The sequence below is a fragment of the Sminthopsis crassicaudata genome, chromosome 5, assembly GCF_048593235.1.
Source record: "Sminthopsis crassicaudata isolate SCR6 chromosome 5, ASM4859323v1, whole genome shotgun sequence".
Taxonomy (NCBI): Eukaryota; Metazoa; Chordata; class Mammalia; order Dasyuromorphia; family Dasyuridae; genus Sminthopsis; species Sminthopsis crassicaudata.
The window spans coordinates 154,722,536-154,740,143 of record NC_133621.1 but is presented as its reverse complement, the minus strand read 5'-3'; the positions used below and the strand labels follow the sequence as shown (position 1 = coordinate 154,740,143).

General features: G+C 30.0%; 1 protein-coding gene across 1 annotated transcript in view; it reads left to right on the top strand.

The window, feature by feature from the left end:
- Positions 1 to 17,608, top strand: part of SEMA3E (semaphorin 3E) — a 352,963-nt gene that overhangs the window by 320,887 nt on the left and 14,468 nt on the right. Inside the window, exons 14-17 of the mRNA XM_074268509.1 lie at positions 5,124 to 5,165; positions 5,908 to 6,073; positions 12,803 to 12,871; positions 14,108 to 14,247. Of these exons, the coding sequence (XP_074124610.1) occupies positions 5,124 to 5,165; positions 5,908 to 6,073; positions 12,803 to 12,871; positions 14,108 to 14,247 (417 nt within the window). The remainder of the gene's footprint in view (positions 1 to 5,123; positions 5,166 to 5,907; positions 6,074 to 12,802; positions 12,872 to 14,107; positions 14,248 to 17,608) is intronic.

The window sequence follows — 17,608 nt, the reverse complement described above, 5'->3', positions numbered from 1 at the left end:
TTTTTAAAAATAGAATTACAAAACAAATAAGTCATAGAAGTGTTTAGATATAGTTTGACTAGACTTTAGCAAATAATTTCATGAAGCCTTTTAAAATGATTTTGAGGAGAAATGTAAATTAGATTAAAAGATAATACTTTTAGTTAGATTAATATATTGTTTAATGACTAGTCTTGAAGAGTATTGGTGTTGCTTCAACCATCAAGAGTTCTTTTGTGGAATATACTAGGAATATGACCTTGGCCCTCTTATTAAAATTTTTCTTAATAACTTATATAAAAGCATTGAAGATATATTTGCCAAGTTTGCAAAAGACATAAAACTGAGGATAGAATTTCAAAATATCATGACATGCTAAACTTAACAGGATTAAATTCATTAGTAATAAATGTAAAGGCATACATTTGCATTCAACAAATCAATTTTTATACAGTATAATAACAATAACATTTATGTAGCACTTACTTTGTTCTAGGAACTGTGCTAAGCACTTTATAATTATTATTTCATTTGATCCTCACAACACAGATGAGGAAACTGAGGCCCAATTTAAAAAGGCTATTTTGAAAAAACTGGAAAATGCTATGTCAGAACCTCAGCATAGGCCCTCATCTCACACCCCTTACTAAAATAAGGTCAAAATGGGTACATGATTTGGACATAAAAGATGTTAGGAGAGCAATGGATAATTTACCTATCAGATGTTTGGAAAAGGGAAGGATTTATGACCAAAGAAGAACTAGAGAACATAAAGAAAAGACAAATTGATAACTTCAATTACATTTAATTTAAAAGGTTTTACACAAACAAACCCAATATAAACAAGATTAAAAGGGAAGTACAGAGCTGGGAAAATTTTTTATACTCAGTGCTTCTAATAAAGGCCTCCCTTCTAAAATACATAAAGAATAGTGTCAAATTTATAAGAATACAAATTTATAAGAATCCAATTAATAAATGGTAAAAGGACATGAACAGAAAATTTTCAGATAATAAAATTAAAGCTATCTATAGTCATATGAAAAAATGCTCTAATTCACTATTCACTAGAGAATTCACAAATTAATTACAAATTAAAATAATCCTGAGATACCATCTCACATTCTCAGATTGGCTAAGAAAGGAAAAATAATGATAAATGTTGGAGGGAATGTGAGAAAACTGGGACATTAATGTATTGTTGGTGGAATTATGAAATGATCCAATCATTTTGGAGAGCACTCTGAAACTATTCCCAAAGGACTATAAAATTGTCATAAAGATAACAAAATATTATTGTTCTATAAAAGGTAATAAACAAGCTGATTAGAAATGCCTAGAAATATTACATGAATTGATGCTGAGCAAAACAAACAGAACCAGGAATACATTGTACACAATAACAGCAATAATATATGATGATCAACTATGAAAGACTTGGTTCTTCTTAATGATTCAGTGATCCAAGGCAATTTCAATAAGCTTTGGATAAAAAATATCATCTACATCCAGAAAAAGAACTATGGAGATTAAATGTACATCAACAGATTTTTTGTTGTTTCTTTTCCCTTCATGATTTTTCCCTTTTGTTCTGATTTTTCTCTCCTAACATGATTCATAGAGTAATGCATATTAAAAGCTAATTAATTAATTTTTTTAAAAAAGAGAAAAAATAAAGGATAGTGTTAAACTGGAGAGCATTCAGAGAAAGGGAAGTAGGGTGATAAATGTCTTGAATCCATGTCATTGGTGATATGATTGAAGGAAGAAGAGTCATGAAATCAATCTTCATAGGAAAGAGGTTAGATCTGTAAGGCTAATTTATTTTGATGTCATGAAAAAAAAATTCCTAACAATTAAAAACACCTAAAAGGCCCACCCTCAGAGATGGAAAGTTTCCCCTCATTGGAGATCTTTCAAAAGAGTCTGGATCTCACTTTTCCAATGTTCCCAGTATGAATTATTTTTATATATAGGTTAGAGGAGATAGTCACTGATCACTTCCTGTGAATCTGCAGGAAATTACACAGATCTTAGTTTATTCATCTATAAAATGTAGAAAATAATACTTGAACTAGTACTTCATAAGGATATTTTCAGCAATACATTTGGCAAAGTATAAGCATTATATAGATGTAAGTTATTGCTATAAGATATTGCTATCATTTAAAATAACAAGATTTTTGTTATCTGTATCATTATTATTGCTTCAGTATATCTATGATACCATAGTCTAACCAACTTCTTTTATTGCCACTCAACTCATATAGTGAAAGCAAATAATCTTTAATATATTACCTTTTCAAATTTAAATTGCCTTTTTTAAAGAAAATGATTATTTCTTTACTTTACCCACCAATGAAAAAGGAAAAGAAAATCCACTTAAAAAATATGAAATAAAGTCCCCACTTTGATCATGTCCAAAAATAGCTGTTATTATATATTGAGTCTATCACTATGGACTTCCCTGTCAGGAGTTGGATAACATTTCAAACGATCTGTTGCATTATGGTTGATCATTGATCAAAATTCTCAAATCTTTTATAGTTGCTGCTTTTTTTACAGTTTTGTTATTATATAAATTATTTGGTTAGTTCACTTCATCTCCCCCTCCTTGCCAAAAAGCATATTTCCAGGGATGTACTTATATGAAAGAAGTGAAATAAGGCAGATTATCAAGTAAATATGTTATTATCATCATCATCATCATCCTTTTTTATTATTTAGTAGCCCATATCAGAAACTCTAGTTCGTGTCAGTTTTATACTATATTCAAGTAATAATGTATTGACATATGTTGTATAGAATATATGAATAATATACAAAGAGAAAGTCCAAGTGAAAATTAGGCTACTTTGGAATCTGTTACCTTTATTATTATGATAATAGACTGGGATACAGCCAGATAATTCATGCCAAATTAATTTATTTGATTATATCCTAGTGAATGACATTAAAATGTATTTGTGTGTATTTATATGTATATGTACATATATTTACATAGATAGATAGATAGATAGATAGATAGATAGATAGATATACATATATAGAATAACAAAACAGCTCTGCAGATATGTGGGGTTTTTTTTGTTTGTTTTGTTTTAATTTTTGGGTCATATTAGGCATGATTTGGGGGGAATTGTGCTACAGAAGGGGGATTGTAAAGGTACTCTACAATGAGCTAAGCAAAATTCCTTTTTTTGATCTTGAGAATTTTCCTTTAATAATCACTGCACATTTATTTATTCGAAAAAAAAATTGTCTTGCTTTCTCTTTCTTTTCTAGATAATGGTATTGTGTTAAAAGTAATCACAATTTACAACCAGGAAACAGAATCAATGGAAGAAGTAATTCTAGAAGAACTACAAGTATTCAAAGTATGTGTGGATAACTTTTTTAAATCAACAAATAATTATATTCCTAGGAATCTAGTCCCAATATCGATTTATCCTAAGTTATATATTATGTTTCAAAAGAATTTAAAGGTAGACAGTGTTAAAAATTCGCATATAATATTTTTTCTTTTAATATATTATGCAAAAAAGGAGAGTAGCATTTTCCCAACACCAATATTTTTAATGTATTCTATAATATAAAAATAAAAAATGATACTTATTTCTTGATCCACTTGAAAATTAATCCCAGCATTTTCTAGTTTTAATTTTTATAAGGTAATATAAATTTGAGGGAGCATTTTGGAAATAAATATCTTAACTCAAAAAAATTGATAAATACTAAAAGTACAAATATATTAATTTCCCTTAAAATAAACTTATCATTTGGTCATTCTACTCTGTCTCTCATTTCTCTGCTTTTTCTTTTCATCCATTCCAGAATGCTTCATAGAACATTCTCTCTGAAGGCTACATTCTAGGCTGCTTAGTATTTTCAAAGTGTTTCTACTTTTTAAAAAATACATGACTAGGTCCTCTTGATAATAGAAATGTGTGAAAATATGGGGTACTAGAAGTCTTAATGCAATTTAAGGTTATCAATGCTTATTTGAAGCTAGATTTTAAAAACTTTTAAACCTTAAAACTTTTCTTAGACTTTTAGGTTATCCTCTGATTTCATTGATTATAGAATAATATATCTTCTATTTCTTTTCCTTTTATTATAAAATTCTATTTATTTTCTTCTTAATTCTAAATTTTAAAATATCTTTTTTTTCTTATATTAGAAAACAATTTTATAAGAAAATGAGCTTATATATGTGAGTGTAAATGGTATCATCCTTAGCATCAGGTTTATTCTTTAAAACAAACAAAGAAACAAACAACAACAACAACAGCAACAACAACAACAAAAACAACCTTGTTTCCTTAAAATATCTGAGGGGAAAAAAATCTGAATTCTAATGAAGCAATACCTTTTCTAACTTCTTTCCATAGACAGATAATATTAGTTGGGAGGCAGATATAAAATGGCAGATTTTGGTCAACCATTTGGAAATACTTTCCATATTAGTCATTCAGAAAATATAAATGTAGTAGTGTAACTCAGAATGATTTTCTGAAGCAAGGAGCTCAGTTCCTTTACTTCTATATCAGCAAAACCTTAAAAATGGCATCTGAGTAAATAATAAAAAAATAATAATTAAGAAATCAAATTAGTTCATCCAAAGATTCCTTCTCCAGAATTGCACAAAAGATCAGCCAGAATTCCACTGGTAACAAGAAAAGTGGCCAAGTGGTACTCAAACAAGAAGGTAGTCTGTTTACCTACAAGACATTGGTTTTTCATAGAGTATAGGTGGACAAATTGGGTGTGAAAGACTAAAGCTAAATAGATTTTTAGAATGGTACTATATTCTGTGTAAAGCCTCTGGAATCAGAAGGTATAGGTTCACATTCTGTCTACAATACTGCTTGTTTGATCTTGGGCAACTTATTTTGATCTACCTTTATGTCAGTTTCTTTAATTATGAATTGAGAAGACTGAATTAAGTTACCTTCAAGTTTCTTTTCAGCTCTAGATTTATAACCAGCCAAGCTGGTTAAATTATATATTGCATTGTTTAGCAAAGCTTATACTTATATATTGCCTTGAGAAAAAAAATTACCACTATTCTTTCCTTACAATCATTTGTTTAAATGTTACATATTAAAAAAAAAAATAAATTGTGGTCAATTTTTCCCTTTCAGGTTCCAGTTCCTATTATTTCCATGGAAATTTCTTCAAAAAGAGTAAGTATTTTTCATTGTGGATTAGTTACTATGAAATGATGTATGACAATTAATTGAGATCAAAAGTACATGTGTGTGATAATACAGCTACTTTCCGATGGAAAAAATAACTGTTTGATTTTTTAAAAACAGCATATAAATTAGTTCTTAATGGATATTTTTGGTCTGGTATGTCCAGCAGAGAAATCTCTTCATGGGGAGTTCTCTAACATTGATGAAATTACAGGTACAATATGAGAAAAAGAATAAAGGACAATGGAAATCAATTTGCTGTCTACAGTCTACATAAATAAATGTCTATTTTTTCCCCTTGAGATCTTTAAAAGGACATTTGTAATTTTCTTAGATCATAGCAAAATTCTGTCTAGACATTGAATGGTAAAAGGATCATTCATTTCATTTTCATCTACTTTTCTAATTCTTAAGAGTTTTGATTCCCACATTTTTTTTTAAGTTTAGGGAGCAATTTTATAACTTTGTGAAGTGAAATGTTGCTGTCCTTCATGTTATGCTGAAGTAAGCATTACTGTCTCTTCCTACTCTCTTTAGAATTAGAATGTCAATATCCATTTCAGATTAAAAAGTTTAGGAGGGGAGAGGGAGTGCAGTATCATTAGTGGTTGGAAACTGTTCCAGTGGAAATCCATGCTGTCAGGGATATTCAGATGTGGGTCTCTATGTTATAGGTTATTGGAAACTGTTCATTTTTGTCACTTGAAGTTCTTCCTTTTGATTTCTATAGCAACAGTTGTACATTGGATCTGAATCTGCAGTGGCCCAAATCCGATTCCATCAGTGTGACATGTATGGTACAGCTTGTGCTGATTGCTGCTTAGCAAGGGACCCATACTGTGCATGGGATGGTATATCCTGTTCCCGCTATTACCCAACCGGAACACATGCAAAAAAGGTAAAAATGATGGCTTCTCAATGACATATTGACATATACTATAATTATTTGATATTTAAAACTTTCCTTCCCTAGAGAATGGTTACCAAAGGCTTGTCTTCTGAAGTTAAAAGATATTAAAATCAAACAATTTAAGTGAAACTCAATGAAAGCATCTAGAACTATGTAGATAAAAAAACAAAAAAAGACTGGATTGATTTTTTGTAAATTACCCTTCGGTGTGTTAACATATCTGGTTAAATATTGTCATTGAGATGTTGAAATTGATATATACATGTGTATATATATATATATAATATATATATATATATATATATATATATATATATATATATATATATATATATACACATATATACATATATATATGTATATATATACAAATATGTTATAGACATAAATATTATATTATATATAATAGACATAAAATATTATATCATCTCTGTATGTGTTGTGTGGGATGGATATTATGTGTATTATATGTATTATATGTATGTATATGATATTATGTGGATATTATATGGAATGTTTTTCTTATTCTGAAAAGCATATGGAAAACAATAATGATCATTAATTTTATATAGCTATATATGTATAAAGATATAGCTTGATAATTACATATGTATCTATGTAGATTAATTATGCATAAGTTCATGAACTCCCAGTACACATCACTGTGTTAAATAAGATAGCATTCATCTCCATTCCATCTCTACCCCCAACCTTTCCTCTAGCTATTTATCCCCATTTTCTTGTAACAGTAGAAGCTGGAGAGCTTCAAACTTAGTCAGGCCTAATTGCATGCAGAAGAAATTAAATTTATGAGATGACATTGGGGAGGCAAGGAAATGAATAAAATTTAAAAGCCTTTGAGATAAGACATGAAGTGAATGTTATGCACAAGCAGGAAAGTAAATGATTTTTTAAGGGGGGAAAATCCTTCAAGATTCCAAGAGAACATTTTGTACTTGGGGGGAAAAAAAAAATCAAGATAAACTGTGTCCAGAACTCATGAAACCAATTTATGGATGATGTCTTTCAAAAGCAGTGAAATGGGTCTGGTGATAGCAGCAAATAGTTTGCCTTCTAATTTAATTATACACATTACCTATGAAAATAATAAAGTTACATAAAAATAATGGCTAGGTATAAAATATATAGGAAACCATCTACTTCATAAATTACTCATTACCTGAAACAGGCATTTTAGCCAGGCCAGATAAAATTATAAGCATTCTAGATTTTAGGAGACGCAAATGAGTGTATTTGGAGAAAAATGGTGTCAAGGAACTTAGTTCCATATTTGAACTTCCAGCACTTAATAGATGTGTAACCATAAGAAAGCCATGTGCTGGAAGTGCAGATGTAAGGTTAATCTTCCTGATTCCAGACCCAGAAATCTATTATATCACACTGGTTTCCTCATTGCTGAATAAGTGATATTTTGAATGAGTAAAGAAGTCTGACATTGATTATTTAAATCTTCACAGAATAACCTTGTGCTGAAAGTAGCTGCAAAACAATTTAATCAAATGTGCTGTGTTTGCGAAAGTTTTCAGAATTTACCCTTTACCTGGAAATCAATAGTCCTAAATGGGCTATACAGAAATTCCAGCAGAAACAGATGTATCCACTTTTTTCCACCATGCCTTGGATCAATTGCTGCTTGTCTTAGAAATCCATGCCCGGAAGGCATAAAAAGTGTTTAGATAAACATGAAATGGGAAAATGGCAAGCTACTACACATGAGGGATTCAAAGATTTGAAAGAAAAAAAAAAATCTAAAATAAATCTTGCATTTGCCCCATGTCCTCTATGCCAGCTGCTTCTAATCTGTTTCATTTGAAAGTGAATATTTTAACTCCTAGGCAAATGCATGACCTATGTAATTAATGAAATGTGTGACTTAATTCAGTTCACATGAAAGACAGAGGGATATCTCCTCTCTCTCTCTCTCTCTCTCTCTCTCTCTCCTCTCTCTCTCTCTCTCTCTCTCTCTCTCTCTCTCTCTCTCTCTCTCTCTCTCTCTCTCTCTCTCTCTCTCTCTCTCTCTCTCTCTCTCTCTCTCTCTCTCTCTCTCTCTCTCTCTCTCTCTCTCTCTCTCTCTCTCTCTCTCTCTCTCTCTCTCCCCCTTCCCCCTCCCATCCCCCCCCCACCTGAACTCCAGTGACTATAGTTCTGCATAGGTCTTTGGCATTTTGGTAACAAAAGAAAATTCCCTAACTTTCTTCAACATGAATCTTTCTCAACTTTGGGCTTTCTCAAGGAATCAAGGTATTTCTTAATTCCTATGAAGTTATATGAACATTTTTTTAAATGTAGAAAATGGTTAGTTTTCTATAAAGTGATCCAAAACAAGGTAAAGTAAAGGTATAAAATGAGAAACAATGGATTGTAGGTTTACTTTTACTTGTTTGATGTTTTTTTTAACTAAATATTTAGATGTCTTTAACTTTTATATTGCCTGCATTCCTCTGTAATCCTCTTCTCACTATGAGAGAGCTATCCCATATTACAAAGTGTTTTGTTTTTTTAGAAATAAGAGAAAATAAACAAAACTAATAAATGCATTAAGATATCTGACAACATATGTAATATTACATAATGGTGTACCCCTGACTCTGCAAATTCAGACTTTAACATCATAGATCAAGAGCCAGGAAGGACCTCAACGCCACCTGATCCTTAGAATATGATGCTGAATATGGTTAAATTAATTGCCCATGCTCACAGAGGGAGTAATCATCAGAAATGAGAAAGTAAACATAGATCCTGTAAAGATTGCTTTATTCACTCTGCAATACTACCTCCTTCCCCCAAGTGGTCTTAATAATCACTGCTTGATTGTAGTATAGTAGTATATAGTGTATACTTATACAAACACATACACTGTGTATATTGTAATATATTCATCTAGTATGCCTATGAGGATTGTTGATAATTATCTGCTTTGGTGGAATAGTTAGGTTAAATAACTGATTAGTTCAAGGAAATAGGTTTTGGGATATGGTCCATCAAGGAAGAAAGTACAGAAAGGGACTGAGAAAAAAGGAACAAAGAAGCCAGTGAAGATTTTCTTAGAGAAAATTAAGTAGGTAGGATGAGGAATATGAGGAAATGTGAGAAGTGAAGGATGTGAACAAAAGTTTTACTCATTAACTTTACTAATTTTAGTTTCATAAAGTAGCAATAGAGATCTGTCAAATGGCTTCAGATTTTGTGAGCCATCACCTACCCCAGAGGGGTCTTTGTGGATAAGTTCCAATACATGAAGGGAAAATTGTTTGCTTTTATAACAGATCATTTTTACTAAAGAACTGGCTAGAAGCAGAAATTAAAACTGGCTATTAAAATAAATAGTTCTCTGTACTCAGAGTGAAAATGACCCAACAGAGGAAAAATTAATGTACAGCAAAAAAATCGCTAAATTCTTTCAAAACATACCAACTTTCTTCTCTTGATTTTCTATTTTTTATTCTTAGCTCTCTTTGATAATGTTTCTAAATGGAAAAATTTTTAAATTTATATAACCCCCCAAATACCAAAGAATTATTTAAAATTGTTGTAATGAATTATTTATTATTTATAATACATTGCAACTCTATGAGAGATACCTTTATTTTAGTCTTCTCAATAATATTAAAACAAATATGTGTGTTTATTATTCATTTTTGTCCCCATTTGTCTGTCTTTAGAGTTGTCAATTTCTTGACCATAATTTGTTTTCCTTCTCCAATTCTTGCTTTAAACTTTTTGTTTTTGTTTTAAAGTGATTCATAATTTGATTGCTATGGACTCTCTCTCCCATAATACATATTTTCAATTTTACAAATTCTCTATAACTTAATTGCTGTTCTCGTTCCAATCAATATGGCTGAAATAGTTATCAATTACTTGTCATCTGGTGATGGACCTCTCCAAATTTTAAAAGACATATAGTCTATCAAATATCCTATATGCAAAAGATTTTCCTATTGGTAGAACCTGCCAGAACTTATGTTCCATTATGATAACCTTTGAGAATTGATTAATTTCCATGTCACAAGGAAACGTCAAAGTTAGACAAAGTTAGACTTTATTCTTGATACCTTAAACATCAAATCATGAAGGGGAAAAATACTCAAAACTTCCTCATAGTGCTTTATATTTGTTTGGTTATATCTTAGTTCCAGAATATTTTTATAGAATATATGGACATGAAATAATATGAAGATGGCAGAAATTGTCTCATTTCTTAAAGTTCTAAGTCTTGGGAATCCTAAAATAGTATTTTTCTATTCTTCCTTGTACCAAGATCCCACCTGAGTTATTCAATCCTTTAGTGAAAAGTTTTCCTAAATAACCATTGAGATATGAGACTATTCAACAATCTTATGTAAACATAATTATAAATACCCATCTAGCCTAATAGACATAATCATACATCTAGTGACTGAAATAGCAAGCACACCTTGAGGAATAATTTGTCTGTTACATTTGCTTTAATTCTCATGCTTTCCCAACTATGGTATATATATTTTTGTTTGATTCAGAAACATGTTATATATACCTATGTGTAAAAAATGCTTTCTGTGGAATGTCTAAATTAATGAGCATGCAGTCCTTGCTTACATTTAAAAGGAGACATAAAATTTGTTTGCTAATATTTCAAAATGAATTCAATTTTAAGATTTATTATCAATAGTAGCTTACTTTTATTTTTAATTTTAGAATTTTACATCTATAGTATCCTTCAATTTAAAAGTTTCTTTTAATGATTTTATTTTTTCTTTGTTGAAATATTTGCACTAACGTTATAGAAGCAAATTTTAATTCTTTGTAAACTACAATATTGTGACTCCTAAGTTTATAATATCTACAAGAAAATACTTTGAAATTCCAATTCTCTAATGGATCTCTGACACAATTTGAGCTCTCCCTTTAATGATAGAGATTGTAACTCACCAGGCCTGCCAGTCTCATGTGACATTTGTGCCTGTATTCCTATTAGAAATTGGCAGAAAAAAACATTGTTATAATTATGGGCTTTTCTTTCAGGGAGATGGTTAGGTTCATTAAAAACAACTCATTCATTTTTCACCATTTCTGAAAAGGTAACCCAGAATTCTGTCTTCCTCCTAATCAACTATGGGCCCCACTCAAAATTCTTTCTTCTCTTTAAATCTATTTGGAAGGTCAACATTCAATTATAAGATGTTAAACCTTTCACAAAACTTATCATCATATGTAAATATGAAGTTTGTTGTAATTATTGTTTGTGAAATCGTATACTCCTCCTTCTTTTGATACTTCAAAGTTAGACTATTCTTTTTTAAAGAATCAAAGTTGTCTTACCATAGGGGCAACAGAAAGGTAGGTATGAGTAGGCTAACAGGTGGGTGTGAATAAACTAATTATTACTGAAAATTTGTGTAGTAATCAATAAAGGATAGAAAAAGAAAGGTAAAAGAAGTGATGGACTTGTCAGTTAGAAAGAGTTAAATAGCCAGTACATATTATGCAGGATCCTTTGATATTCATATTTTATCTGTATATCTATACAAGCACATTGTAGAGAATTTGTGATAGGGCATAAAGAAGACAATGAAGCAAATGTTGTCACCTGAGCAAATGAAGGGAAAACCTGTGTAAATGACATAACAAATCTATCATATCTTTAAGTTGCATAGAAAATATGCTCCCTTTCTGCATTTTTATTCTAGTATACATCACTGTGCATGTATTTTATAGTTTTACTATAAATGATAATTTGCCAAGGAGATTTGTTTTTCAGAAAGATATGGCCTTTTTGGTCTAGACCTCTGTGCTTATTATTTCCAAAATAAAAACTTTTCCACAAATACAGAACAGCAAGAAATTTGTAACGTTTCTTAGAGAGCTACCTGTGTCACTTCAAGTTTAAGTTTCTAACTCAGAAACATATAGCTAATTTGTCAGAGGCAAGTCTTAATCTCATTTTACGGACTTCAAGGATGACCCCTTATCCATTACACCAGACTGCTATTGTGTCAGGAGGGTATTTATGAAAGAAAATATGGGTTAATAATTTTTTAAATTTTTTTTCTAATACAGCTTTAATATTAATGAATAGTCTAGAATATCTGTGATAAAATCTGAAAATAGGAATTCTTAACATATATAATTGATTCTCAACTACTGAATGAGATAAAATAAGTTATATTAATATTGCTCTGTCTTAACAACTTTATGTTGATCTATCCTGATGGAGACAAAATGTTCAGAATCAAATACATTTTTATGAAATTGACTTTATTATATTTAGGAACTTTATTAATGTTTTTATTTCAAATTAATATGATTCTTCTACCCCTATCATCTGGACGACCCACACATATCTATTATCACTCTATATGTTAATTTCAAACTGAAAAGCCTTTCAATATCTGATTATATAACACTATTTTGACAAAGTGTAAGTTAGTCCTTTTTTACAAATTTTACTTTAGGATTCAGATTTAACTGTATGGGGCTGTTTAAAATATATTTTTCTATGGTTCTTAATTTCTGAAGAATATAATTATTCCCTTTAGTAGAATTTGATAGAAGTAAAGAAAACAACATAACTCGTATTTTCTCCTTGTTTAGTATGACTGATCAATTTTTCAAGAGCAAAATTCTCCATGAGCTGGTAATGCAGATGGTTGTATCTTAAACTCTGGAAAATTGAAAACTGTATGTCTTCTAAGCACTGCAATTTTTCCTTCTAGACGTTTCCGGAGACAAGATGTTCGGCATGGAAATGCAGCTCAGCAATGTTTTGGACAGCAGTTTGTTGGTAATCTGAACATAATAAATTGCTATTGGTTTCTTTAAACATACTTTACAGATAAACAAAATGAAAAGTATTAAACATCTAATATGAAGAATCATAGTTCTCTTTGCAGTTGACCTTAACAAGAGTGCTTGTTTCTTTAAACAGAAATTATTTTTAAATGGGAAAAATCAAGTTTCTAAACATTAACAACTCATAACCAAATTCTATAGATATTTCAAATCAATATGTCACCCTGCCCTTAATGTAAATATTTTGTATGGATACTCCAGAACCATATATGTCTAACATTTATATAGATCATTAACATTTGCAGAATGTTTTATGTGCATTGTATCAACTATTCCTTCTAACAATATAGATATTAGTAACTCAATTGTTATAGTTGAAGAAACTGAGGCTCATAAAAGCTGTGACTTGTCTAGAGTCAAGCAGAAGTGTCAGAAGCAGTACACTAAGTCTTACCTTCTTGACTCTCAATAGAGTATTCCTTCAACTATATCACATAGTGAATGTACCTTTGAAAATTCCTCATTCCACTTTTTTTTTAACCTTTCAAGAGTGCTTTATTCCCTGATCACTCATTCCTCTACTATAACCAACTATGTCTACTTTTCTTTATGCCAGGAAATGGGCTTACCAATACTCTGAGACTAATTCCAGCACTAGGAATGTAGTACCTTAAGTGTGCTTGCTACATAAAGTCCTAGGCTTGGAATTAAACCTACTTCTTTTTGTTTCTTCTCCATAACAATTATTCAGATTGTTTACATGAAGGGTCGCCTTAGGTTGCCTTAAAGCCTAGTTCTAAAGTTTAAGTTCCTTCTCATCTGAATTTCTTATACCTAATTTAGTTGAATTGCCTAGAATTGCTTTATTTTCTATAGAGACATGTAGTGTGTTTATTTACCACCTCCTTTGTTAAAATTCTTGATTATGACCACTGACTTTGGAAGCTATTCATCCCTACTGTTATTTAGCCAAACTCTTATTCTTGACTGTCTCAAAACTTTTCTATTACTTTTCTATTTATGTCTTGCATAATACTAACTTTAAATAACTTTTTTAAATTGACCTAAATCTAAATGATTCATCCCTGACAAGCTGAAAAAAAAAAAACAATATTTGGTCTTAAGGGAGCAAAACTTCTTAGTTTGTGACAGAGAAAAATCAGTGAGAGAGAAAAAAAAAAAAAAAAGAAAGAGAAATTATGTACTAACCCCACAATTTCCTTTACAGGAGAAGTGTTAGATAAGACTGAAGAACGTTTGGCTTATGGCATAGAGTATAACAGTACTTTGCTGGAATGTACTCCACGATCACTGCAAGCCAAAGTCATCTGGTTTGTACAGAAAGCACGTGAAACAAGAAAGGAAGAGGTAATTTCTCATTTGATTCTATATGGTTCCAGAAAAAATGCTTTTAAAATTGGGCAGAATAGATATTTGCTGATCTGAAATAATTTCTTCTTAAAACTTTTATTTTTTAAATCAAACTTTTCAATAGTTGTTGATCCTTTATCATAATCAAGATCATTAAACAAGGCTTCTAGAAACAGAAATTTGATCCAGAAGAATGATCTTTGCAGATCAATGGATACCATAGTGATATTCCAAAATTGTAATGCTGATTTCTCACTAATGCATAACTCTGATATCTCAGCCTGGCATGGCTATTACTTTAGGTTCTCAAAGGCTGTTCCAACAAAAGAAAAAAATTAACTCAGTCAAGGGGGTCTGGTATTGGGCTATAAATCTCTAAAATTCAAAGTCATAACTAGTTAAGTATTAAAAAATAAGGTTGACCAATTTAGGAATTTTTTTCTGTTAAAATATTCAAACTAACCAATCAACCAACCAGTATTAAGAACTTAGTTAACAATAGTGACATAAAAAGAAACATAATACAGTCTCAGGCCTCAAGGAGCTTATATTCTAACACAAACCAAACACAGATGGTGATGTTTCTTGGTTAGAAGAAATAATCATGCTGATAAAATTGTTGATTGTGACTAATTAAACAAAAGTTCTAATAAAAGAATAATATTTTAGTATAACTCCTATGTTTAATTAGATAGTTTTAATTTATTATTTTCTTGTAAAAAATGATTTGCCAATGAGGTAAATTACTTTCCTAAGTAAAAGATTAACATCATCATCATCATTATCATCATCAAAAGGAATTTATTAAATGCCTACTTAGATGGTTTTGGAATAGGGACCATTACTGATGAATTACAATAACACGGCTCCTGCCCTGTAGAAACTGTAAGTTTATGTAGCACATGTGGAGAATATAGAATATAATATTAATAGTTGGTATTTATTTAATACTTCAATGTTTATAGAGCACTTTACCTTATTGCTATCATGTGATTCTCACAACAATCCTGTGAGGAAGGTGTGCTTTTAATTGATGAGGAGATGGATCCTTCAAAAGATAAAGTGACTGACATTTGGTCATGTTGAAAGAAAACTCCTTAACGGACATTCATATCTGACTTTCTGCTGATGCTAAATCAGGGCCTATTCTGTTATACAATAGCACTTCTATAGACATAGATAAAATGAAATAAAATTTGGTAAATAAAATACATTGTTGAAGTATAGATATAGGTCAAAGACAAGTGACTTCTAAATGTCGAGACCAACAATGGACAAGTAACTGGGAAGATAAAGAATTTCTTTCTCCATCAGAAAGCAAAAAAAAAAAAAAAAAAAAAAAAAAAAAACTATGCATCTCCAATTTTGCATTTCTCCATTATCTTATTTGCTGAAGACTTTCTTAGGTTTCTGCAGCCCTATAAGTCTTTACTTAATTCTATTTTTATTCTTTTTCTGTCTTTTTTACTCTATTTCCTATGCAACCTAGTATAGTCTCACAAAATAATTCAATACTTTGATTATGTCTAAGGATGTATGTCTCTCAAGCAAGATGTTTGAGATGTTTCAACATTGGTCTTTTGAATCTTATATTGGTCACTGTTTTCATTAGAGTACTAGTCTTTTCAAATTGAGTTTGTTCATATTATTTTTGTTTGTGATAATTCAAATTTTTTCCTAATTATGCTTAATCATTTTGCATCAATTTAACCAGATTTTTCATGCTTCTCTGAATTAGTCCTATTCTTCATTTTTATGGCACAAGAGTACTCCATCACACATATACTTATTATTTATTTAGTCTTTCCCCTAATTAATGAGCGCGCATTTTGTTTCTAGTTCCTTGCTATTTTAAAAATTTCTGCTATCAATATTCTTGCACATTGGATTTTTTCCATCTAACCTTGAACTGTTTTGTATAATTATCTAATAGTAATTTTGCAAGATGATAGGGTATTCATAGTTAAGTGTCATGGTATAGTTTCAAAACATATTTTCAGAATGTTTGAAACAGTGTATATCTTCACCAATAACAGTAAGTTAATGTGTCATTTTTGTAACTCTTCCAATAATTGTTACCTTCCTTTTGGATCTTTTTACCTATTTGATTATTGTAAAAAGAACCTGAAGGTATTTTAAGTATTTGTTTCTTTATTATCAACTTGGAGTATTTTTCATATGGTTGATAATAGTGTGCTATAAATAATTAATAGCTAAGAGAAATCAGAGAAAGAAGGAACATTAATATAAAATATTAAATAATATATAACCAAAACAGAAACATTTTCAAACTAGACCATATCCCTATGCAAAACAACTAAAATCACATGATTATATTTGCATATACATAAAAAGCTTTAAAAATACAGTATCAATTTATATTAAAACATTAAAAACCATACTAGTGGCTCTTTTGTTAATAATTTAAAACAAAACAGTTATCTATAAATGAAAATAATTACTTTCCAGTAATGTTAAAGTAAGCATAAACATTTTTACTGTCATTCTGCTACAAAGTTTTAGGATTTCTAGCAATTGTAATGAAATTAAAAGAAATCAATAGGATAAACAAGGAAAAAGAGCACTGCATTAGCACTGCATCAGGAGACATGATGGAGAAATTCAGCTAAAATTAATTGAAACAATTATTTCAATAAAGTTTCAGGATATGAAATAAAGCCACAACAGTATAAGTATTTCTTTGTACCATTAACAAAATCTAGTACAAGAGAGAAGAAAATCTAGTCAGATGTGAATTGTTATTTTCTAGTAATATTAAAGTAAGTATATCCATTTTCATCATTATTCTTTTACATAGTTTTAGAATTTCTAGCAATTGCAATGAAGTTAAAAGAAATCAGCAGTATAAACCGGGAAAGAGACCATTAGCACTTTATTAGAAGACATGATAGAGAATACTAGAAATTCAACTAGAAATTAATTGAAACAATTAGTATCAGGATATTAAATAAATTCACAAAAGCATGAGTATTTCTTTGTACCACTAACAAAATCTAGTTCAAAAGAAAAGAAAATCTAAGAATATCTTTAGAATGTTCAAAATATTTTAAATATCTGTCCCTCCTATGACATAGGATTTGTAGGATTATATCTGTAAAAGTCTTTATAGAAATAAAGACAATAAAAATATTAATTCTTCATTATTGGTTTATGCAAATATAGTAAAAATTACACACTAGCTAAAGCACTATATAAAACACTTTGGTAACTTTATAGAACTAGAATAAATTATAATAAAACTCATCTGGAAAAGTAAAAGGTCAGATTTCTCAAGAAAAATGATGGGGGGGAAATGATGAAAATGAAGGGGGAAATTTAGCAGTCTCACACCTCAAAC